At 58.6% G+C, this 22,258-nt stretch overlaps 1 protein-coding gene and 1 long non-coding RNA gene across 5 annotated transcripts; one reads left to right on the forward strand and one right to left on the reverse strand.

The window, feature by feature from the left end:
- Positions 1–1,823: 1,823 nt before the first annotated feature.
- LOC140843909 (uncharacterized) lies at positions 1,824–10,290 on the reverse strand. Its single transcript, XR_012121810.1, has 2 exons — positions 9,738–10,290; positions 1,824–4,172 (listed from the first exon to the last, which is right to left on the reverse strand). It is a non-coding gene; the product is annotated as an uncharacterized lncRNA (long non-coding RNA).
- Positions 10,291–10,385: 95 nt separating this feature from the next.
- ZNF598 (zinc finger protein 598, E3 ubiquitin ligase) lies at positions 10,386–21,520 on the forward strand. Of its 4 annotated transcripts, none has more exons than XM_073214352.1 (12): positions 10,386–10,712; positions 15,573–15,685; positions 16,382–16,511; positions 16,825–17,036; positions 17,113–17,330; positions 17,666–17,774; positions 18,317–18,495; positions 18,667–18,748; positions 18,857–19,626; positions 20,082–20,232; positions 20,307–20,490; positions 20,577–21,520. In XM_073214352.1, exons 1-12 carry the CDS (start codon positions 10,485–10,487, stop codon positions 20,910–20,912), a joined length of 2,712 nt encoding a protein of 903 aa, XP_073070453.1. In that variant the 5' UTR covers positions 10,386–10,484; the 3' UTR covers positions 20,913–21,520. The 4 variants fall into 4 exon arrangements, with proteins under 4 accessions (XP_073070453.1, XP_073070452.1, XP_036857675.2 ...); XM_073214351.1 differs by having other exon boundaries at positions 10,387–10,712; positions 17,666–17,783; XM_037001780.2 differs by having other exon boundaries at positions 10,387–10,712; positions 17,666–17,783; positions 20,340–20,490.
- The last annotated feature ends 738 nt before the right edge of the window (positions 21,521–22,258 follow it).

The following is a 22,258-nucleotide window of genomic DNA, read 5'->3' on the forward strand; positions in this document are numbered from 1 at the left end:
GAATTTTTGAACTATTTGTTCTGGTTCGTTGAAGAATGTTGTTGGTAATTTGATAGGGATTGCATCAAATCTATATATTGTTAAAGCTCTTTTTTGTTCCAGTTTTTTTGTGGATGTTATTGTCCAAGGCCTCCTATTCTGATTTCATGGAGGCAATGTCTTTTCTGTAAACATCAAATACAGCTCTGTGGGTCTGCTTATTTTGGTCCGTCTTCCACACTGCAGGCTTTCTCCATGAGTCTGAGATCCTTGACTGCCTGTCCTCACTTGTCCCCTACAACACTAACTGGACACTCTTTCTGTGGGGGCACGGCTTGCTAACTGGTAGGCTTCCCCATAGGGATGGATTTTTCACTCCCTAATGGGGTGGGAAGATCTTTTCTCGAGCTGGTCAGTTTCTCCAGCAGAAAATTCTCCTCTCCTGCTGAGGGTGTGTGTGTGGGCAGCGTGTATGCAGCAGGGGAAGAGGGCCCAGGCCCCCAGCTGGATGCACGGACTCCCACGCACTCCTGTTTCAGTCCCCTGATTCAGCTCACCTGCAGTGAGACACTTCATCAGGGTTCCCCCAAAGGTCTTATGAGTGCTCAAATGGGTCATCTCCATCTCCTTTCTGTCATTCTAGAATTGTCGCGCGCCCCGTCCTCGCCGGCAAGAACAGCACGCAACAACAGCAGGATTCTTCTGCAGAAAGCTTTATTCTTCAGCTCTTTGTGAAACAAATGAGTTGGGCAGGACCCAGAGGGGAAGGAGAGGCTTGCTTATATAGTTCTCATGCTCTGACCTGGTTGGTGCGGCTCCATATGCCTTATTAGCATAACCATTTGGTGGGTCTCATTGGTCCTTATGCCAAGGCGCAATTAGCATGTAGTTTAGTGGTGTGGGATGATTTGTCATTAGGAAGTTCGGGGCCTTCCGGCTGCCCTGCATTGGGCGCTATTTTCTGAGCGCGGCTGCCAACATAGAATACGCTTACATCTTTCACTAGCTGCTTCCTCCCCTCTCATTCTTTCTGTGTTCCTGGATTAATAGTCTTTTTATTCCTTTACTGTCCTTCTAACTGTGGTTTTGTGAGAGGGAGGTGGCATTTGCTTGCAGCCCTTCGGCCAGGTTTAATCGGTGTGATAATCCGTTTTGCAAATGAGGAAGCTAAGGGTTTCCCCAGGAGCCAACCAGTATAACCAGAAAATCAGTGCTGATCTGGGGTTTTGAGCCCATTTCTGCCTGCCTCCAAAGTCTAGGTTCACTCCCTGACAACACATGGCCTGTTTTCTAGAACGGTTCGTATTTGGATTAGCCGTCTTCCACAGTGGGATGGTCTGCAGTGTGTGTGGTTCCCAAGCATATGGAGAAGGCCCCTTCCCAACATATGCAGAAACCTGAAGTCACAGGACCTACCCCCATCCATTCAACAAGCACCCTAATTCCCTCTGCACCAGGTCCCCAGCTCAGCGGGGTGTGCCCAGCAATGCAGAGGACATGTTCTCTGCCTGATTTTTCTCCTGGCTCATAGATGGATGTCATGTATTATCTTTTCTGATATGGACTTGTAGGAAATTCTTACTTGCCTCTGAACTAGGCCCATGCCTATTCCAAATACAATAAAGGTCTCTGCTGGACAGAGATTTCAGGGTTCTAATATGGTTGCTCTATTTAGCAAATAAAACTTCAGAAAAAAAAAAAAACAAAAAACTTCAGGCCGTCCAGTTAAATTTGAATTTCAGTTAAACATCAAGTAATATTTTAGGATAATTACGATGGCATGCTCACACTAAAACATTATTCAGTGTTCCTCTGTGAAAGGAAGGAGCAACACACAGTAGCAATTCACCGGAGAATTCCACTTTATTGGGGAAAAGCACTGGGTTATATAGGGAGGGACATAAGCCGACTGAGGTGTCACTTCAACGGGACTGGTGCTATTGGCCAGGTGTTGGGATTGGTGGGGGGGGAGGTGACTGCGCCTCGGGTGGCGCCGGCGGGAACTGAAGACCCCTAAGAGAAGCAGGGAGTTCGCCATCTTACGGGTGGGGGCCCTTCACTCCCCCCTTTCTCCTCTATGGGTTTGTGGACGTTGCTTTCTCTCTGCTTCCTGCTGAATGGGGGCGGAGAAGGGAGTGAGGGCTTGAGGATTGGGAGGAAAGGGTTGACAGGACTCCCCACAGTAAGGACGAGTAGGTGTGGGCTTCTTCAGGCTGGAAATCAGTGAAGGTTCCCTGTAACCGTAGGTCGAGGACTTGTTGATTCCAATGGTGCCAAGAGGATATGGGTGTCAGGAGCCAGGCGTCTGCGGCCATTGTTTCCCGGAACAGTTTCCAGTGGAGAGAGGGGTCCATCTCAGCGTGTGGTGAGGAGGTCACGTGAGGGTGAGGGATCTTCTGTGGCCAGAAGCTGGTAGTTCCTGAGTAAAAGCTGGTTGAAAGCTTGATCAGAGATTTTTCTGACTTGGGATTTGATGAACTTTATTATACAGGGTAAGAAGAGACAGGCGAGAAGAATGACTATTATGGGGCCTGCAATGGGCCAGAGCCAGGTGAGGAGGGGGTTTGTTAGTATTGACGAGAATGGGTTGGAATTGGAAGCAGAATGGAGGCTGGAGGCAAGGTCAGTGAGTTTGGTGATGTCAGTTTCTACAATGCCGGATTCGTTGATGTAATAGCAGCACTCTTACGGGAGGAAGACGCAGGTGCCGCCCTTCTCGACTGTAAGCAGATCTAGGGCCCACCGGTTTTGAAGGGTGACCTTAGCTAGCAAAGTGACTTGTCTTTGGAGAGAGGCTAGGGAATCGGCAGTGGATGTCAGGGCCCCCTCAAGTTTGGCGTTGAGATCTCTAACTGCCCATAGAGAGTGACCCAAGGCTTCTCCCGAAAACCCTGCCCCAATGGCTGAGGTGATCAAAGAGATACCGACCATGATGGGAAGGAAAGCAGTCCTTTTTGTGCGCAAGGGCAAGGGAGGTTGGAGCTCAAGGAATTCTGCCATGCTGTAAAGTGTAAGCTGTGGGGTTAGGGTGACGAGAATGCAGGGTGTATCGGAGTTGAGAGGCAGTGAGTTGAAAAAACTGCTATTACACTAAAAGAAGTGTCCCCGTTGCATAAAAGTCTTAGAGCCGGAGGTGGGGGTGTAGATAGAGAGGCAGTGAAGTGCGCTGGAGTGGGGAGGGGTTGGGCCTACACAGTGGTGGATGGTGAGATTATCTGCGTATTCTGGTTCCCATAGGGGTATGTCTGCCAGGGGGCAGAGGGGTTGTCTTTCTGCATGGAAGGAGTAGTTGGAAATATTAAGGGGCACGGCAGCCAGCAGTGGGCGCTGTAGTGATGCGCACAAGAAACAATTGGCGGTGTTAAGGGTGTGGTTGAGAAAGATGGTGGTGTCCTGAATGAGCTGTAATGAAGAGTAGGAGAAATGGGAAGAGGGGCGGGGATAAGAAGATGAAGAGGCGCCGTCAAATGTTTGAATCTGATGCAACTTGAGAGATCTGGGAATGAGAGGGAACATACTCTCGAGAGATATGAAGGGTACTGTGGGGGGTCGAGGACCCCCCATAGTAAACTGAGGCTATGACTCCGGCGGCCCATCGAGAGTCCCAGGGATCTGGGATTGATAAGGAGAATGAGCCGTTGGGATATTTTCTGAAACGGTTGGAGGAGTAATACTGTGGGTACTGGAAGTCACCCATGTAGTGAATGGCGCAAGACCAGTAGGGACATCCCCCGTAGGTGTCTGGCCACTGCTTGCATGAGGCTTCTTTCTGGTCATAGAGGAAGCAGAGGTAGGGAATGAAAAGGGGGCTGCTAGTGAACACTTCGGTGGAGGGAGGAAAGTGAAGGTACAAATGCTCGGAGCAGCCTTTTAGAGGGCAGTCTGATGTGGTAATGAGGGGGGTAATTTTTGTTCCATGCTGTGTGTAAGTCTGTCTGACCTTGAACTGCCATACAAAGGAGGCTGGGGAGGTGGGGAAGACAATAGGAACGAGAAAAAAAAGCGAGAGAGCAGTAAAGGAGGAAAAAGTCATGATTTGGGTATAGATGGCAAAGGGGGTGCACAGGAGATGCGGAGTTTCAAGGGATCAGAAGGATGAGGCGTGGTAGACAGCGTCTTGGGCTGTATCCAAAGGACTCTGGGTTGGATCTTGGGTGTCCAGAGGAGGTGGGTCCTGGGTGTTTAGTTTCAACCTGGAGATATGAATCCAAGAGGTGACAGAGTTATCAGGCAGTGAGAGCTTAGTGGCCAAGGGGGTGCAGAGAATGAGTGGGTGTGGACCTTCCCATTTTGGGGTGAGAGGGGGCTTATTTTCTGGAGGCTTATAAAACACTAGTTGACCGGGTCGTAAGACAGGAGGGTTTTGGGAAGCGGATGGATCTGGGAGGAGCCAATCCTGATATTTCCATAATTCAGTGCGGAGGAGAAAGAGTAGCGGAAGGGCCATATTGGGAGGAATTGGTCCTTTGTGGGAAGGGAGCCCCGGGGGTAAAATTGGGCAGCCATACATAATCTCAAAGGGCGACAAGAAGGAAGGTTTCTTTGGGAGGGCCCGAATGCGGAGTAGAGCTAAGGGAAGTAAGCGAACCCAGTCAAGGTGTAGTTCTAGAGATCGTTTGGTCAGGATGTCCTTTAGAGTCCTATTGGCTCTTTCTACTTTTCCCGAAGCCTGTGGTCGATAAGGACAGTGTAGATGCCAGGGGAGCGAGGGCGACTTGGAGAGGTTCTGAATGATTTGGGCAGTGAACTCAGGGCCGTTATCTGATTGGAGGGAAGTGGGCATCCCGAACCTGGGAAAGATCTGGGTGAGGAGGATAGAGGCAACCGCGGACGCTCATTTGTTAGTGGTGGGGAAAGCTTCGACCCATCCTGAAAATGTATCTACCAACACGAGTAGGTATCTGGTACGCCGTACGGGGGGCATGTTAGTGAAGTCTATTTGCCAATCTGCGGTGGGGACATTACCCCTTGCTTGATGAGCCAGGAAGGGTCGGGCCTTGAGGGGGGTATTAGGGTTAGTGCATTGGCAGGTGGTGCACCTACGGGTGATTTGGTTAAGTAGGGTTTTGTCTTCAGGAGAAAGAGAGAAAAAGGATTGTAAAAAACAGATCAACGATTGGGGGCTAGGATGGAACAGATCGTGTAAGAAGCAGAAGAGGGACTCTTTGTCCTGGGAACAGAGGGTGTCTTGTGATAAGGCTAAAACCGCAAGGGCAGACGGATTGTTGTCTGGTGTGTCTTCTGATAGGGCAACTGACCGGGCTACTCTGTCGGCTTTGTTGTCACCTCTTGCAATGGGGGAGTCATCCTTTTGATGTGATTTGCAGTGGACTATGCCTAGTCGGTGTGGGAGTTGTGAAGCCTCTGTAAGTTTGGTAATTAAGGCTGAATTAGTGATGGAATTTCCTTTTGTGGTGAGGAGGCCTCGTTCTTTCCATACTGCCGTGTGAGACAAGAGAATGTGGAATACGTATTCGGAGTCAGTGTACAATGTGAGAGACGTGTCCCGGGCCAGAGTGCAAGCTCTGGTGGCTGCAATGAGTTCGGCCTGTTGATTGGTTGTACCGGGGGGTAGGGCTCGTGCCTCAGTGACGTCTTTGAGGGACACTACTGTGTATCCTGAGTAGTGGGTGCCCTCATGTTTAAAGGAGGACCCATCAGTAAACCAGGTGAGGTCGGAGTGTGAGAGGGCTCCTTCGGAGGTCATGGAGTGGCACGGAAGGAAGCTGTGAAGGGCTTCCAGGCAATCATGCGAGGGAGTGTGAGGAGAGTCGGGCAGAGGAAGAAGAACGGCCGGATTCAGGGGGGCAGGGGAGGAAAGAAGTGCCTGGATTTTGGAGGAAAGAGGACAGTAAGGTCAGGAGTCTGGAGGGAGGGAGAGTCTGTAAACTTTTGTAGGTTAAGAGGTCCTTTAGGTGATGTGGGGACAGAATGGTAAGGGGCGCCCCGAATGTTAGTTTATTAGCTTCTTTCTGCAAGAGCTGCCCAGCGGCTAATGCCCGTAGGCAGGGGGCCCATCCCCGAACTGTGGGGTCTAATTGCTTGGAGAGATAAGCTCCTGGGGCAAAGGATGGGCCATAATATTGGCCTAGGACTCCTAGAGCTTGACTGGACCTCTCATGAATGTATAATGAGAAGGGCTTCGACAAATCAGGGAGATGGAGAGCTGGGGCTTCCACAAGGGCTTGACGGAGCTTAATGAAGGAGTGTCGGGGTGAGGAGGATAATGGTTCTTCAGGGGGGCCCTTGCTGAGGTCGTATAGGGGTCTTGCCAACAGGGAGAAGTTAGGGATCCATGCTCTAAAATACCCAGCCAGGCCTAGAAAGGAAAGGATTTCTGTCTTGGTTTGGGGAACGGGCAGGTCAGAGAGGAGCTGTTTTCTGTCTAAGGTAATGGACTTTCTTTGTTGAGATAGAAGGAATCCGAGGTAAGTGACAGAAGGGGAAGAGATTTGAGCTTCGACGGGGGATACCTGGTAACCTCTGGAAGCTAGAAGGTTAAGTAGGGAGGCAGTGTCAAGTTGAGACTGTTCCCACGAGGGACTGCAGAGTAGAAGATCGTCCATGTATTGTAATAAGGTGGACTCGGAGTGACCATGATGAAACTGTTTGAGGTCCTGAGCTAGGACCTGTCCAAAAATATGGGGACTATCTCAGAAGCTTTGTGGCAAAACTGTCCAAGTGAGTTGTTCAGAATGTCTTGTGCATGGGTCCGTCCAGGTGAAGGTGAAAAAATCTTGGGAGGAGGGGTCCAGAGGGATAGAAAAAATGCGTCCTTGAGATCTAGGACTGAGAAGTGGGAGGTCTGAGGCAGGGATCCGCGACAAAAGGGTGTAAGGATTTGGAACTAAGGGATGGATAGGGACAACAGCCATGTTGATGAGGCGAAGGTCTTGGACAAGACAGAAAGACCTGTTGGTTTTTTTTTAACAGCTAATATGGGGGTATTAAACGGGGAGTGAGTGGGTCTGAGGTAATTTTTGTTTAAGAGATCTTGAATGATGGGTTGGAGGCCTATGAGGGCTGAAGTGGTTAGGGGGTATTGGGCCTGACAGATATACTGAGAGGGTTCATCTAATTTGATAGAGGCAGGGGGACATAGGGCCACGGAGGGGCTTGTAATGTCCCAAACTCTGGGATTTACAGGGTGTATGAGGGCGGAACCGGAGCTTTCATTGGGTAGACGGGGGTCATCGGCTATGAGGGCCATCAGAAAGGGAGTACTGGGGGCTGTGGGAGTGGATATAGTTATGGAAACGTGGAGGAGGGAAAGGATGTCCCGTCCTAGTAAAGGGATGGGACACTGGGGCATAACCAGGAAGGAGTGGGAGAAAGGTATGGGATTATCTTGGATTGTGCATAAAGTGGGGGTGGGGTTTAATGGGAAAATCTGTTTACCTCCTACCCCGACTATAGGAGTAATGGCAAGCGTGGTAGGGCCCCGGTATTCTCGCAAGACTGAGAAGGTGGCTCCTGTATCTAGGAGGAAGGAGATGGGGCGACCGTCTACTGTTAAAGTAACCCTGGGCTCCTGTTTGGTGATGGAAATGGTTGGGCGAGAAGCCCCCGGGCCCCGTCAATCTTCTTCTGCCAGCCCTACTACGGCGGGCTTAGGATGGGGGTTGTTCGTCCAGCCTCCCCTTCAGGTGGTTGGGCAATCAGACCCCCAGTGGCCCTTTTTGTGGCATCTGGGGCATGGGGTGGTAGGAGGTCTGGGGGAGGGGCACGCCCTTGACCAATGTCCCTCTTTTCCACACTTGAAACAAGCTCCTGGGGGGGGGCTTGTCTGTAGAGGGGCGCCCAGGTTGTGGTTTTATCAGCTGGGCCAACATCTGGAAATTGGCCTGATCAGCCTTTTGTTTACGGCGTTCTTTCTCCTCCTCCCGGTTATGGAAGACTTTAAAGGCCACTGTTAGGATCTCAGTCTGTGGGGTAGCGGGGCCCTGTTCTAACTTTTTGAGTTTAGCTTTAATGTCGGGTAGCTTTGAGCTAGGAAGTATGTCATAAGGACATGTCTTCCGTCTGGCGTTTCTGAGTCCAGGCTGGTATACTGTAATAGGGCTTGAGTGAGTCTGTCTAAGAACTCGGAGGGAGTTTCCTCCCTCCTTTGAATTATGTCTTGGAGCTGATGAAAATTGACTACTTTACAAGCTGCCTTTTTCAGACCTGGTATTAAGCAGCAGGTGAAGATATCTTGAGAGCAGAGACCCATGGTAGTGTTATAATCCCAGTGTGGGTCTTGTTCGGGGGACAGCGGTGGGGCCAGGAGGATAGGTGGGGTCAGTCCCGTGGGTTTTGGTAGCGTGTGTTTGGGTGAAGTCCCAAACTCGTCTACGCTCTTCAGGAAGGAGGGTATTGGCCTGGAGCATGAAAATGTCATGATGCGTGAGGCTGTAAGACTGGAGGGTCCATTGAAACTCCCTGATATATGTCTTGGGATCAGTGGAAAAGGAACCTAGGCATTTCTCAAGTTGGGCTAAATCCCCTAAGGAGAAAGGGACGTGAACGCGCACTATGCCTTCGGATCCTGCCACCTCTCGGAGGGGGGCGATAATTTGGGGTGGCCCCCGGGATAGAGTCTGAGGGCGACTGAAGGGTTCCGGCTCAGTCTGTGGGGGAGAAACAGGTGATGAGGGCAAAGACGGAGGAGGCCCCTGGGACCTAGTTAAAGGGGGGCTGAAAGGCTCAGGCTCAATCTGCGGGGGAGGGGCAGGTGAGGGGGGCTAAGGCGGAGGTGGTGGGGGAGGAGATGGGGGGGGAGGAAGTGGGAAGGGCTGTTGTAGGAGAAGAAGGGGAAGGGAGTGGGAGGGAGGCCTCTGCGGGGGAGGAGGTGGAGGTGGCGGTGGTGGAGGAGGGCGGAGGGGTTGTAGGAGGGGGAGGGGCCGAAGGGGGAAGTCTGTATGGCGGAGGTTCATTGGCTGGGTCAGAGGTAATCGAAGAGGGACTGGGAGTGTGTGGAGGGGAGGGAGGCGGCCTGCAGGCTAGGAGAACTTGGGGCGGGGAACAAGTGGTGCAGAGGCTGGGATTTTGGGCTAGGAGGCGAAAAGCCTCGATATAGGGAATCTCCTTCCATTTTTTCAGCCGGTGGCAGTAGTTAAAAAGATCGCGAGTGATGTTAGGATCAAGAGTTCCCCATGCGGGCCATTGGTTGTTATTGTCTAGGGGGTATGTCGGCCAATCTTGGGAGCAGTATTTACGGAGAAGTTTTGGTTTTATATCAGGCGTCAGGGAGAGGGTGGCCAGATGCTTGAGCAGGCATTCAAGAGGTGAACTTTCAGGGAGGGATGAGGAGGCTCCCATGGCTAAAGGACAGAGAAGGAGACAAACAGGGGAAGACAAACGGAGATCCTCGGACTGGGAGCAGACCGCAAGGAGACAAAGGGCGTCCCCGATGATCCTTGGTGGTCTGCGGAAACTCGTATACGAGTCGGAATTTCTTAGGAAGTGTGGGTCGTCACCCAGACTTCTTTAAGAAGGCAGAGTGCCGGAGTCACGAGGAACCTAGTACTAGGAATTTTCGGGGGAAGGAACGGAAGGAGGGGGGGGAAGGGAGCGTTCTCATCTACAAAGGAGTCACCTCGTTTATGGCTGTCAGAGGAGGGGCAGAGGGTCCGCCGCAGCAGTGAAGGCCTGAGGCGGGGAGAGTTCCCTCCTCGTCTCCAAGAGTCAGGGTCTTGCCGGACAATCACGGTCAATGGCGCTGCGATAGCTGGGGGGAGAGCAGCCCACCCGGGGGGGGGGGGGGGGGGGAAACTTACCCAAAGGCCAAAGAGGAGTGGTAAGTGCGAGGAGCCAGCGCCGGAAAAAGAGGACGAGGGCAAGCTGCTGCTGGTGTCAGGGGAAGACGGGGCCCAGTTGGGGCGTCCCGTCTCCCACGTTTCGGCACCAATGAAAGGAAGGAACGACACACAGCAGCAATTCACCGGAGAATTTCACTTAATTGGGGAAAAGTACTGGGTTATATAGGGAGGGACATAAGCCAACTGAGGTGTCACTTCAACGGGACTGGTGGCTATTGGCCAGGTGCTGGGATTGCGGGGGGAGGCGAGAGGTGATTGGGCCTCGGGTGGCGCCGGCGGGAACCGAAGACCCGGAAGAGAAGCAGGGAGTTCACCATCTTACGGGTGGGGGCCCTTCACTCTGAAATTCAAATTTAACTGGGGAGTCCCGTGTTTCATCTGGCCGGCAACCCTAGTCGATGGAGCCCCAGGAGGGCTGGGCGGTCCCGGGGCGCAGTTCCTGGGCTAGTGCCCGGGCGAGAAAGCTGTACCGGACGTCCGAGAGGCCCGCTCTGGCTAGAGCGCTCGGTGCCGGCGGGGCCGCTCTAGCCCGCGCCTCGCTGGGGCGACGTTGCCGCGCGCACTTCCGCCGGGCGGGGCGGATGCTGGGCGGGGCGATGACGTCGCCCAGGAAAGGGCGGGCCCACCGAGAGCAGGCCGTGCCGTTCTGTGCCGTTCTGCGCCGCGCCGCGCCGCGCCGGCCGGTTGGGGGCCGGATCCCGGACTATGGCGGCAGCGGTCGGCGCCGACGGGCGGCGCGCGGGCCTGGAGGCGGCGGCGGCGGCGGCGGCTCCCCCCGAGCGGGGCGGTGGGAGCTGCGTGCTGTGCTGCGGGGACCTGGAGGCTACGGCGCTGGGCCGCTGTGACCACCCGGTGTGCTACCGCTGCTCCACCAAGATGCGGGTGCTGTGTGAGCAGCGCTACTGCGCCGTTTGCCGCGAGGAGCTGCGTCAGGTGCGCTGCGCCGTCGGGCGGCGCGTTCAGGGCTCCGGGCCGGCGTGGGGGCGCGGCCTGGCGGGAACGGCCCCGGGGCGGCGGGGCTCCCGGCGCCCGGAAGGGGACTTTGCCTTCCTGGTGTCTGGCCGTACGGCTGGCGGCTCCGGCTTCCAAAAAAGAGGCCTTGAAGGGGCCACCGGGGCCGGGGCCCGGCAGACGGGCGGCTGTGGGGCGTCTGGGGCCGGCGGACAGGAGCTGGCCGAGCTGGGTCGAGAGCCTGGAGTCTTTCTGCGCCCCAGGAATTCCTGCCGGGCCACAGGAAGGGGCATGATCGGAACAATACCTAGACCTGCTGGTGTCTGGGAGTTTATTCCTTGGGTCTCCATTCAGGTAGCCGGGACAGGGCCGGGGGGCACCTCCAGAGGCAATCTGTTCTGGAGGCAGACCGTCAAAGTGGGCATTTCCGGCCCAGCTGTGTTTCTGGACCCCCCCTAGGTGACCCCAAGCAAACTCTTTCAAAGACTGACGCTTTCAGATAGTAAGTGGTGGTGGCACTCAGACCTGCCCACGGGAGGGGAAGGCAGAACCACTGAGGTCTCAGGATGCATGGTGGGTGGAGATAAAAGTGTCCCGATGGTTTCCCTCCCCGGGGGCCGGAGCACGCTCAGTTCCAGAGTGAAGGGGGTACATTTCAGGACTCGGATGCTCAGGAGGGATCAGAGGGCAGCACAGAGCTCTCCTCCACCTCTGAAGTGCCTGCTGCCGGCTGGGAGCACCGAACTGAAGCTCTCTGGGCTCGTGCTGTGGGCCTCCTTGCTTCCGCGTCGTGAAAACCCCCTGGTCTGTTCATGGAAGGCTCGGGTTGGTGACATCTGCCAGAGAGTTTGACTTTCCTTTTCCTAGAAGTGACACAGAGATGGCATTGTTGAGGAATAGGTTTCCTTCTCCTTTTTTTTTTTTCCCCCCAAAGTAAATATTTGTGTAAATGGAGCTAAGGAGATGCTGTGATCCCGTGAAAATTACTGGGGCACCTACTCTGTGCTCTTTGGGAAGAGACACTTGGAGATGCTGTCAGTCTGTAACTGGGTGGACAAAGATGGGCCAGACCCAGGGAAGATGTGGGGTGTGGGAATAGTTGGGGAAACCTTGGGCCTGCGGCTTACTCAGAGGCTGCCTGCAGCCTTGCCAGAGCCTGTGTTGATGGCCAGTCTTGCCTGACATGACGTAACTCTTCAAGTGCCAGGTTTCCTAGCACACCTGTAGTCTCCTCCTAGAGGAGAAGGTGCCACAGGCCTCACTCAGGAAGTGAGCAGACGTCGATGAATGGCTGCTGTGCCAGCACTGGACTCTCCCACTCCTTGTAGGTCCTATGCGATTCGAGTGCTGTGTGGCAAGGGCGTATTGGCAGGAGCTGTCAGGCTCCAGCTGCAGTGTGGCTTGGCACCCGGGGCCCTTGCTGAGCCTGAGCTTCCTCTTGGGCCTGCCTCTCACTGTTGAGCAGCGGGAGGGTGTCCTGGGAAGTCTGGGGAGATGATGCAGCTCTCCGTTCATCCTGCTGCACTCCCACTCCTGGACTGGAAGCTCCACCCTAGGCCTTCCTGTGTCCTTGCTGAGTCCTGCGCTATTCTCTGAATACATCCCGTGTGCCATGCCCTCTTGGGAATCCCACAGCAACCCCCATCCCCTGAACCTCGCCTCCTCTGTCCCCTCCTTATGGGACTAAGTCTTTCCAAAAAGAAATTGGGAGGAAGATGGGGCAAGAATGCTGTGTGGAACAGAGCAACTTTGCTTGCTGGTTAATGCCTACGCTCTGCGGAGTGCTTCCCTGTGTCTGCCCACAGCTGCTGGCCAGGGGAGGAGCCAGATCAGTCTAGAGTGCCTGGCAGGTACTCAGAGTGGAGGCTGAGGCAGGCTCCCCGCTGCTGGTGGCACCGGTCAGAACTGAGGTCAAGTCCCCTGCCCCCTTTTTCCCTGTCAGTGTCACATCTTTCCCACGGACCACTTTCTTCTGAAAGATGATCTGCATTTTGCCCTGATCCCCAGCCATGTCCAAGAGGCTTGATGGGGCTGCTTCACAAAATGGGGTGTGTGTGAGCTGGGAGGGGCCTGCAGGTTGCCTCGGCAGCCCCACCCCCATTTCACAGGCAGGAAGTGGTAGGGGAGGCTGAGGCAGGTTGGGAGGCTGGACCTGCTGACTCAGGGCCCCCTCACCGTGCCCTTGTCCTCTGGGCTTGTTCCTGCTCCATCCACATCTGGGCTCCTGGGTGCCTGAACTATACTCCAGGCAGGGCCATCCCCAGGGGCCTGGCCCTCACTATCCGGCTCCTGTGCCCACTGCATGACAGGAGTGGGGAGCAGCAACACCCCAGGTGGGAGGCCACATGCTGCCTGTGGGGGCTCAGGGGAGACTGTTGCCCCCATCTCCCCTTCACTCTCCTCAGGGACTGGCCTGACCATCCCAGGCCCACCTAGGGGTGCCCTTTACTTGTTGGACATTTACTGCTGAGCCCACCTAGGGGTGGCCCAGGCCTGCTCATCCCCAAATGTCCAGGCTTGCTGTGGACCCATGACCCTCTCCCACTGGGATTCTCATCAGGGTGGTGGGCGTGGATCCCTGGGGGGGTTCCTGCCCTCCCCTGGCTGGGTCACCACACCCTCGTCTTGTCCAGCTGCTCAGTCTCGCCACCTGCTTCACTTGCTAGGGGTGGCGACACTGGCCCCACCAGGCTGCACTGCCATCCGTCGTCTGCCCATTGCTGGTACCACCGCTGCTCATCTGGTACAGGCCTGGGGGGCCCAGTCCTAGCCTCTTGGCCTGTCTGGGACGGGAAGTTGGCATTTCCCCGCTCCTGCCTCAGACCCCGCTCACCCTCATCCTCCAACACGGCCTTGAGCCACATGCCCACAGCCACCTTCCTTTCCCAAACCTTTTCCTGTGTTTCCAGCCCCTTACTAGGCTGGTGCAATGACCGCCTTCTCTTCCCTGGCTTGGGTGCCCAGCCTGGGCTGCCCCAGCAGGCTGCTCAAGAGGGCCAGTCTTGAGACCCACAGCTTGCTTCTCCCAGGGCAAGGGTGCCTGCAGGTGGAGAGACACCACCATGTGGGTCAGGGCATCCAAGAGGAGGCCCCTGGAGCTGGTGGAGGTGGTGGTGATGGCGGTGTCCCGGCACCGGTTTCCTCTGGGGAAGGTGGTTTCCCTCTGCTGAGTGTGTAGGGCTTGGGTGCTTCTGGCAGCCTCCGGAGCTCCCTTGAGGACCTCTTGCCAGTGAGCGGAGTCTCGTCTCATTAGTGAGCGAGTCCACAAGGGGCTGCGCTTTGTGTTCACCTGGGTGGCGTGGCCCTGGGCAGGAAAGAGGAGGACCCAGGGCCTGGGCCGGGAGGGCACTCTGGGGAGAGGCGGGATGCAGGGCCGGGGGTGGGCTTGTCTTGGGAGGGTGGGTCTCGTGAGCAAAGGCCAGCTCAAGGCCCAGGGACCTTCACCATGTTTGTGGGCCGGGGGAGAAGGCTGGGGATGGAGGGTGACCCTTTGCCGGTGGAGCTCCAACTCCCTGTGAAGACAGGTCCTGGCAGTGCAGCTGGGAGGAGGCGCCCACCTGAGTTCGGGGCAGAGGGCAGCGGTTGGTGGCCTTGCTGGACATGACGACAGGGAGAAGAGGCCTGTTGGCAGCTGCTCATCTGCAGAGCGGGTGTGGCTGGACTGTGCTGGTGCCCCGGGCTCATTTTGGGGACAGGCTTCTGTGTCATCAGAAGTGGAGGCTGAGTCCCAGCTCCTCCTCCCCCAGACCCCCAGAGAACCGATGTGAACCCCTCCTGCAGGGGCGCAGTGACCACCCATCTTCCTGGCCAGCCCTGTGCTTTCCCAAGTTCATGGCTGTTCTGGTCCCAGAGGACCTCCCTGGCTGAGTCTAGACTTAATAGGGACGACCTCAACCTGGCCTTTGCCAAGGTGAGGATGTTCCCCCAGCTGTGCTGGTGAGGATTCTGACCTGAGGCGAGCCACCAAATCTAGGCTGCAGGGTGGGGGGTCGGTGGTGCCGATGGGGCGTGGAGAGAGGGGCTGGTGTCCTCTTGATCCGAGGGAGGGAGAGGGGGCCAGAGAGAAGGGGGACAGGAGGGGGAGGGGTGTGGAGCGAGCAGTGCCCTTGTTGGCTAAGAGGGGAGGCCTGAGCGCATAAGAGGGCCCCGGAGGTCAGGCTGAGGGCACAGGGACGGGTCTGTGGGGGAGGGGGCAGAGAGGCCAACAGGACAGGCCCAGAGGGCTCCTGCGTCCAGCCCCTGCTAAGTGTATGCATACCAACTTGTCACTTTGGTGCTGCCAGATGGCCCTGTTAACAGGAAGCTGGCCAGGTCCAAGTCCTGTGAAGGATGCCCTCTCCTGTGGCATCCTGGAGCCATCATGGGTGGACGGAGGGTTGCCAGGCCTCAATGCAGTCACCAGCTGCATCCGCCCTGGCAGCATCCCTCGTTTTCATGGCTGTTGCTTGGACTGCGTCTCTCCCTTCCTGTGAGAGCCACCCTGTTGAACCTCGCGTGGTTAAGCCCTGATTGGCCAGGCCTTTGGTCCCTGTCACTGTCCTGAGGGTCACTGCCCCTGGGGCGGCCTCCATCCGACAGTGGGTGTGGGTTTGGCTATGGGTGAGCGGGGAGCCGGCCGCCCCCTGGTGGCGAGGCCTGCTGTCACCTCGGTAGCTGGCAGCCCCGGGTGGGCGGGCTGCAGCTGTGGAGGACGGGGCCCTTGGCTGGTCCAGGGTAGCCCAGTACGGCAGAGGGTGCTGCCAGCAGGGCCTGCCTGGGGCCTCCCTCTCTCCTCAGCCGGACAGTGTTCTCCAGTGGGTGTCCATGGCCCCGCTCACCAGTCCCTTTCCCTTTCGGTTTCAGGTGGTCTTTGGGAAAAAGCTTCCTGCCTTCGCCACAATCCCCATCCGCCAGCTGCAGCATGAGAAGAAGTATGATATCTACTTCGCTGATGGAAAAGTGTTTGCTCTGTACAGGTGAGAGTGGGATCCCAAGGGTCTGTGGCCAGCCCCATCTGCAGGGCACTTTGTGGCAGGGACGGGTGTGTCCCCATTACTTCCTGTGTTCCTCACAACCCTCAGGTGGGTGGGGGTGCCTGGTGCAGCACAGATACCAGTGCCGGGAAGCTGGATTCCGTCCTTGGTTTCTTCTGTAACCAGGGACACTCCCAGCACCCCTCCTGGGGTGGCGGTAGAGACAGAGTCGGAGAGGCAAGTGGTGAGGTGAATTCAGGGAGAGCACTTCCAGTGAAACGCACAGCACCTGCTCTCTGGGGCTCTTTGGGGCACATGTGAGCCCCTAAAATTCAGGCTTTTTAGCCCATGGCAGTAAAACCCCATAAAGGGGTATGGTTGTCATGGGGGCGGACCCTAGCAGCTAGAGCTGGGGCTTCTGACCCCAGCCCTCTGTGTGGCTTCGGTCATGCCTACCCGGTGTGGGGGTCAGGCTTCCGGAGTGTGGACCTGCCCCAGCCCTGCGGCCTTGCTCCGTGCAGGCCGGGCCCGACACTGTCTGATGCAGCGGTTGGGTGGCGGAGGGCAGGGGGCGGCACCTGTCCTGCTCCTGCCCCCAGGGAGACTGTAAGGGCACAGAGCCAGGGCTGTGGGGGTGCCAGGGCCGCTTTGCACCGCAGTCCTGAGTGCCGGAGGTGGGGGCTCCTGGTGTCTCCCCAGGCAGCTGCTGCAGCACGAGTGCCCACGGTGCCCCGACCTGCCGCCCTTTGTCCTCTTCGGGGACCTGGAACAGCACATGCGGAAGCAGCATGAGCTCTTCTGTTGCAGGCTGTGCCTCAAACACCTAAAGGTGCGCCTGCCCTGCGCCCGTAGAAGGGGGCACCGGTGGGGCACTCAGCCAGGCAGCTCCAGGGGCCTCGTCGCTGCCTCTGACCCTGGCAGGCTGGACCCCCGGATCCTCACGCCTCCTGCACCCCTGCCTCACAGCCCTGGGTGGCACAGCGCAGGAAGGGAGGCGCCTAGTGCCCATCTGAGCCTGCCAGGCTCCTGGTGTCTGGGGCCCTGGGGTGAAGCTGGCGATAGCAGGGCCACCCCTGTTGTTGGGCCAGGGAAGGGGAGGTGGCCTGGGAGCCCTGCCCTGTGCCCACCCCTGCTCCCTACAGATCTTCACGTACGAGCGCAAGTGGTACTCACGCAAGGACCTGGCGCGGCACCGCATGCAGGGGGACCCGGATGACACGTCGCACCGTGGGCACCCGCTCTGCAAGTTCTGCGACGAGCGCTACCTGGACAACGACGAGCTGCTCAAGCACCTGCGCCGTGACCACTACTTCTGCCACTTCTGCGACGCTGACGGGGCCCAGGACTACTACAGGTGGGGGTGGGGGCGGGGCGGGGAAGGGGGGCGGGGCGGGGTGGCCTCGGAGCCCGCTCACACCCGTCCCGGACAGCGACTACGCGTACCTGCGCGAGCACTTCCGGGAGAAGCACTTCCTGTGCGAGGAGGGCCGCTGCAGCGCGGAGCAGTTCACCCACGCCTTCCGCACCGACATCGATCTCAAGGCCCACAGGACGGCCTGCCACAGCCGCAGCCGCGCCGAGGCCCGTCAGAACCGCCAGATCGACCTGCAGTTCAGCTACGCGCCGCGGCACTCGCGTCGTGGCGAGGGTGAGCGGGGACCCCCTTCCGCCGTGCGGGGCTCTCGGGGCGGCAGCCAGCCCCGGAGGCCTGATTCAGGTCCTGACGCCGCCTCTCCCGCGGGGTGGCTGGTGGCTGCAGGTGGCGCCCTCGGTGTCCTGTGCGGTGGGGCCCCCCCCGAGGCGGCGGTGGGCCGTTCTCCATGCCCACTCCCCGCTCCGACCTGGGGCCCAGGCCGTAGAGCTCTCGGGCCCACCCCCCGGGCTCCCGAGCTGCGGGGCGTGGCGAGCCTCTGCCCTCCCAGCCGGAGCACAGCCTTGGTCCACGCTGACCTGGGCCTGTCGCGGGCTGTGTGCTGGCTGCAGGGGTCGTCAGTGGCGAGGACTACGAGGAGGTGGACAGGTACAACCGCCAGGGTCGTGCAGGCCGGGCCAGCAGTCGCGGAGCCCAGCAGAGCCGCCGGGGAAGCTGGAGGTACAAGAGGTGGGAGGATCCGCGAGCCGCTGGCATTCTCGTGGCACCACCTGTGAGGTGGTGGCAGCGGCCAGCAGCTGGGCTGGGGGCAGGCACGGGGGTTGGGGGCCTTTGGCCTTCTGGCGTTGGGTGCCCCGAGCTTAGAAGCAGGGTCTGCTGAGTGTCAGCTGGACGCAGGTATCCTCATCTTTCTTCTAGTTGCAGCCAGAGACGGCAGGACCCTGCGGGTCAGGGTGGGCGCAGGGGGCCTGTGTCACTCTGCAGTTCAGTGTGGTTGTACCGAGGAGCAGCGGTGCTGCTCGGGCCAGGGTTGCCCCCATCCAGGGCAGGGTCAGAGCCGTCTGTGGACCCCAGGTGGTGCCCCAGCCTGGAGGGGGCGTGCGTCCCTCTCCTGGCCATCTCGGGTGGGCTGACCGCCTCTGGTAGCCCCAGGCCTGGCTCCTGGCAGCCTCCCGGGGCCTGGCTTTCCCAGGGGCAAGGACCCCTCCGCCTGCACGCCCCGTGGTCTGGCCTTGCCCAGCCTGAAGGCATCCCCATTGCAGGGAAGAAGAGGACTGGGAGGTGGCAGCTGCCACCCGGGCCTCGGTGGCCGCACAGCAGCAGGTGTGCAGGAGCGAAGAACAGGAGCGCAGCAGGCCCACAGAGGAGGCGGCTGGGGCGCGGGGGCCCGAGGAGCCCCACGGCCTCTGGCGCCCGCCCCGGACTCAGGGCGAAGCCCCAGGTGAGCCAGCCCTGCCGCAGGCAGCCCCGCGCTGGCCCAGGAGCCACCTGGGGGGCAGGGGGGTTCCTGACGCCACTGCCGGGGACCGGCAGAGCCCCCAGCCACAAGAGGACCCCAAGGGCCTGCTCACGAGGGCCTGCCCACGCCCTGACGTAGAGGCCTTTCGGGTAGGCCCCAAGGAGGTCCTGACAGATGGCCCCGTGAGCCAGGAGGCTCCCCCTGCACCCGGCCAAGCCGCAGGGGCCGCCCTGAGGTACGTGGGTGCACGAACTGGGGTGGGGGTGGGGCTCCCACAGAGGGTGGGCTCAGGGCAGGTCAGGGCCCGGCACGCCGCTGACCTCTCTCCCCTCTCTGGGCTCAGCACCGTCCCGCCCCCAACTTCAGAGCTCAAGGACGAAGACTTCCCCAGTCTCCGTGCCTCCACGTCCTCCTCCTGCCCCTCGGCAGCAGCCCTAGGCCCCGTGGGGCTGGCCCTGGCGTGCGCTGTTCCCTCCAGGGGCAGGAGCGCCTTCCAGGAGGAGGACTTCCCTGCCCTGGTGTCCTCCACCTCCAAGCCCAGCGCTGCCCCCACCAGCCTCATTTCCGCCTGGAACAGCAGCAGCGGCACAAAGGTGGTGCGGCCCCCTGCCGGGGTCCAGGCTGCCGGTGGGGGTGTCCAGCCGCACAGGAAGGCTGCAAAGGGGGGCAGGGGCAGCAAGAAGGGCGGGCCACCCCCTGTGGAGGAGGAGGAGGAGGAGGAGGACGGTCGAGCCAGCCTCACTGCCCAGGAGCTGCGGAGCGTGCCCACCGCGGTCGCCGTCTCCTCCCTGCTGTCGTTGGCCTCCACCCAGACTTTCAGCAAGGTTGGCAAGAAGAAGAAGGTGGGCTCAGAGAAGTCAGGTGCCGTGTCGCCCCCAGACAAGGATGGGCCCCCTGGGGCTGAGCAGGCCCCAACGGCCCCCCTTGGCAGAGCTGAAGGACCGGCTGCTGTCATCGTCAACGGACACACGGAGGGGCCCACCCTGGCTCAGAGCGCCCCCAAGGAACCGCCTGGCCTCCCTCGGCCCCGAGGGCCGCTCCCCTGCCCCACGGCCCAGGACGACTTCCCAGCGCTCGGTGTCCCCTGCCCGCCGAGGACACCCCCGCCCCCAGGTACTTGCCCCGGGCTCAGGCCTGCTGCTGGAAGTCTGGGAAGGGGACTGGTAGGAGAGTGAGCCTGGAATTCTGGCCCCGAGGGTAGCGCAGCTCGGGGGTGCAGGGCCGGGAAGTCAGGCCTGCAGGCAGGGGGAGGCGAGCCTGGGCAGTTCTTCCCAGCTGCTTCCAAAGCCTAGTGGCACCATTGTCAGCAGTCACCTTGCCCTCTCTGTGTCCCTGTTCTCCCTGTAAGATGGGAGATTTGGGCAAACGAGCTGCCTTAGGCCAGAATTTGCCACGAACAAGTGCAGCATGTGCAGGCCCTCGCCATCATCAGGCCCTGGCCCTGCTCTGCGGAGGAAGTGTGGCCTATGGACAAAGCCTGGCCCGGGGGACGGCATGACTGAGCTCTGGAGGTGCCTGGCCAGCAAGGGTCATGTTCTGGGTCTTGCGGTGCCACCCGCCCCCTACAGGCTTCAACAGTGTGGTGCTTCTGAAGGGCACCCCACCCCCACCTCCACCAGGTCTGGTGCCCCCTGTCAGCAAGCCACCCCCTGGCTTCTCTGGCCTCCTACCCAGCCCCCACCCAGCCTGCGTCCCCAGCACTACCACCACCACAAAAGTGTAAGTGTGGGTGGGCCACCTGGCCTTGTGCCCCTGGGGGCTGAGGGAGTGTCCTCACCTTGGTCCGCCCCAAGGCTGAAGCCTCCTCCTCCATCCTCAACTGCCAGAGCCAGGCTGACACCCGCACCGCGGGCCTACCTGGCCCCCAGGGACTTCCGGGAGCGGAACCTGCAGCTCATCCGGTCCGTCAGGGGCCTCCTGGCGAGCAACGAGGCCCGCTTCAGCGAGTTCAGAAGCCGCTCGGGAGAGTTCAGACAGGTCAGGCGGGCAGGGGGGTGGGGACCAGCCCAGCCACCTGGGCCCAGGCCTGGCCGGGCGTGACTGGGTCTGGCTCTGGGTGGCAGGGCATGATCTCTGCAGCCCAGTATTACAAGAGCTGCCGGGACCTGCTGGGGGAGAACTTCCAGAAGATCTTCAATGAGCTGCTGGTGCTCCTGCCTGACACGGCCAAGCAGCAGGAGCTGCTGTCTGCACACACGGACTTCCGGGGCCGCGAGAGGCCCCCAGGCACCAAGGCAAAGAAGAAGAAGAGTGCATGGCAGGCGGGCCTGGACTGCTGCGTATGCCCCACCTGCCAGCAGGTGCTTGCACATGGTGACGTCAGCAGCCACCAGGCGCTGCATGCTGCCCGGGACAATGATTTCCCCTCCCTGCAAGCCATTGCCAGGGTCCTGACGTAGCTCCTGCTGGTATGGGCAGGGCTGCCATACCTGCAAGCCTTTCTCCTTCCTTCTCTTGGGCTGCTGGGCAGCCAGGCAAGGCCCTGGTGAGGCTGCCTACTGAGGCCTCTTGGCCAGCTGGCCCACTAGGGGTTGCCAGGAATGCCCAATCTACCCTCTTGGTACACTGTCACGCAGGAGTCCAGGAGTCCTTGGGACTGGGCAGAGATGGCCCCTGCCTCAGTGGTGGGTTGCTCTTGGTTTGTATTCTCATGTTTTTGGAAGATGCCAGGAGTGGGAAGGTCCAGGGTGCCAGAACCTGTCCATGCTGTCAGAGCCAGTGGCCACAGTGGGCTGGTCTGGGACCTCCTGAGCCGGAGGGCTGCAGTACTGTGGCCCCCCAGGCAGACATTGTGGGTCCCCCGGAGCTGGAGTCAGATACTGAGTGTGCTGTATAAACATTTGGTTGTTCCGTGATTGAAGAATGTTCAGGATTAAAAGGCTGACACGAAATTGTGCTACTTGAAGTTGAACCGTTTTACAAGATGGGCTGCATCTGGGATCTCAAATTGTCTCTGACCCTTTATAAGACAGTTTATCTTCAAATAAATTTATTTTGCAATAATGCACATAGCTGGTGTTCTGAGCTTCTCTGCCTTCCAAGGTCAGCCCACAGCCTGGGATGCTGAGCTCCCGGGCACCGCCACTCGGGCAGTTGGCCGCCAGAGGACACAGGTGGGGAGGAAGCGCCGTAGGACAGCCGGGCAGCTGGGCTTTGGGCCCTGCCCAAGCCTTCCAGGAATAGCCATGCTTGACCCGCTCTGTGTACCAGTAAAACTATCCTTCCAGAAAGTGGAGGTCATACAGACTAGTGAGAAAGCCACTGAAGATACACACAGTGGTGGGCATTAAGAAAATAGTTTGTATGTAATTATTTGGATCCAGTATTTTAGAAGACGACCAGACAAACAAATCTCCCCATTTCTCCCCCAAATAAGTAAGTAGGGAAAAAGTTCTGAAGGCACAGCCACATCCAAATAAGGCAAAGGCGCCACCCTTGCCAAGCAGAGGCAGAGGTGTCTCGACGCAGCAGAGCTGCCTGTGGTGATGAAGGGGCCACAGCCACTCAAAGCTGAGGACATGCACAGCACTGTCTGCCCCTGGCTAGGGCGGAGGGGTTCCCGGGCATGCTCAGGGCCCACTAGGAGATGGCTGACCCATCACAGGCCGCCTGCGTCACCACCACGCACCATAAGCCCTGAGCTGGCGCCTTTTTCAAAGACCTGAGCACAACCGACCTCACAGGAGAGTGATCTGCAAAAGGGTAAAACTCATGAATGATATTGAAAATACCTTTTCAAGAAGCA

The sequence above is a fragment of the Manis javanica genome, chromosome 10, assembly GCF_040802235.1.
Source record: "Manis javanica isolate MJ-LG chromosome 10, MJ_LKY, whole genome shotgun sequence".
Lineage (NCBI taxonomy): Eukaryota > Metazoa > Chordata > Mammalia > Pholidota > Manidae > Manis > Manis javanica.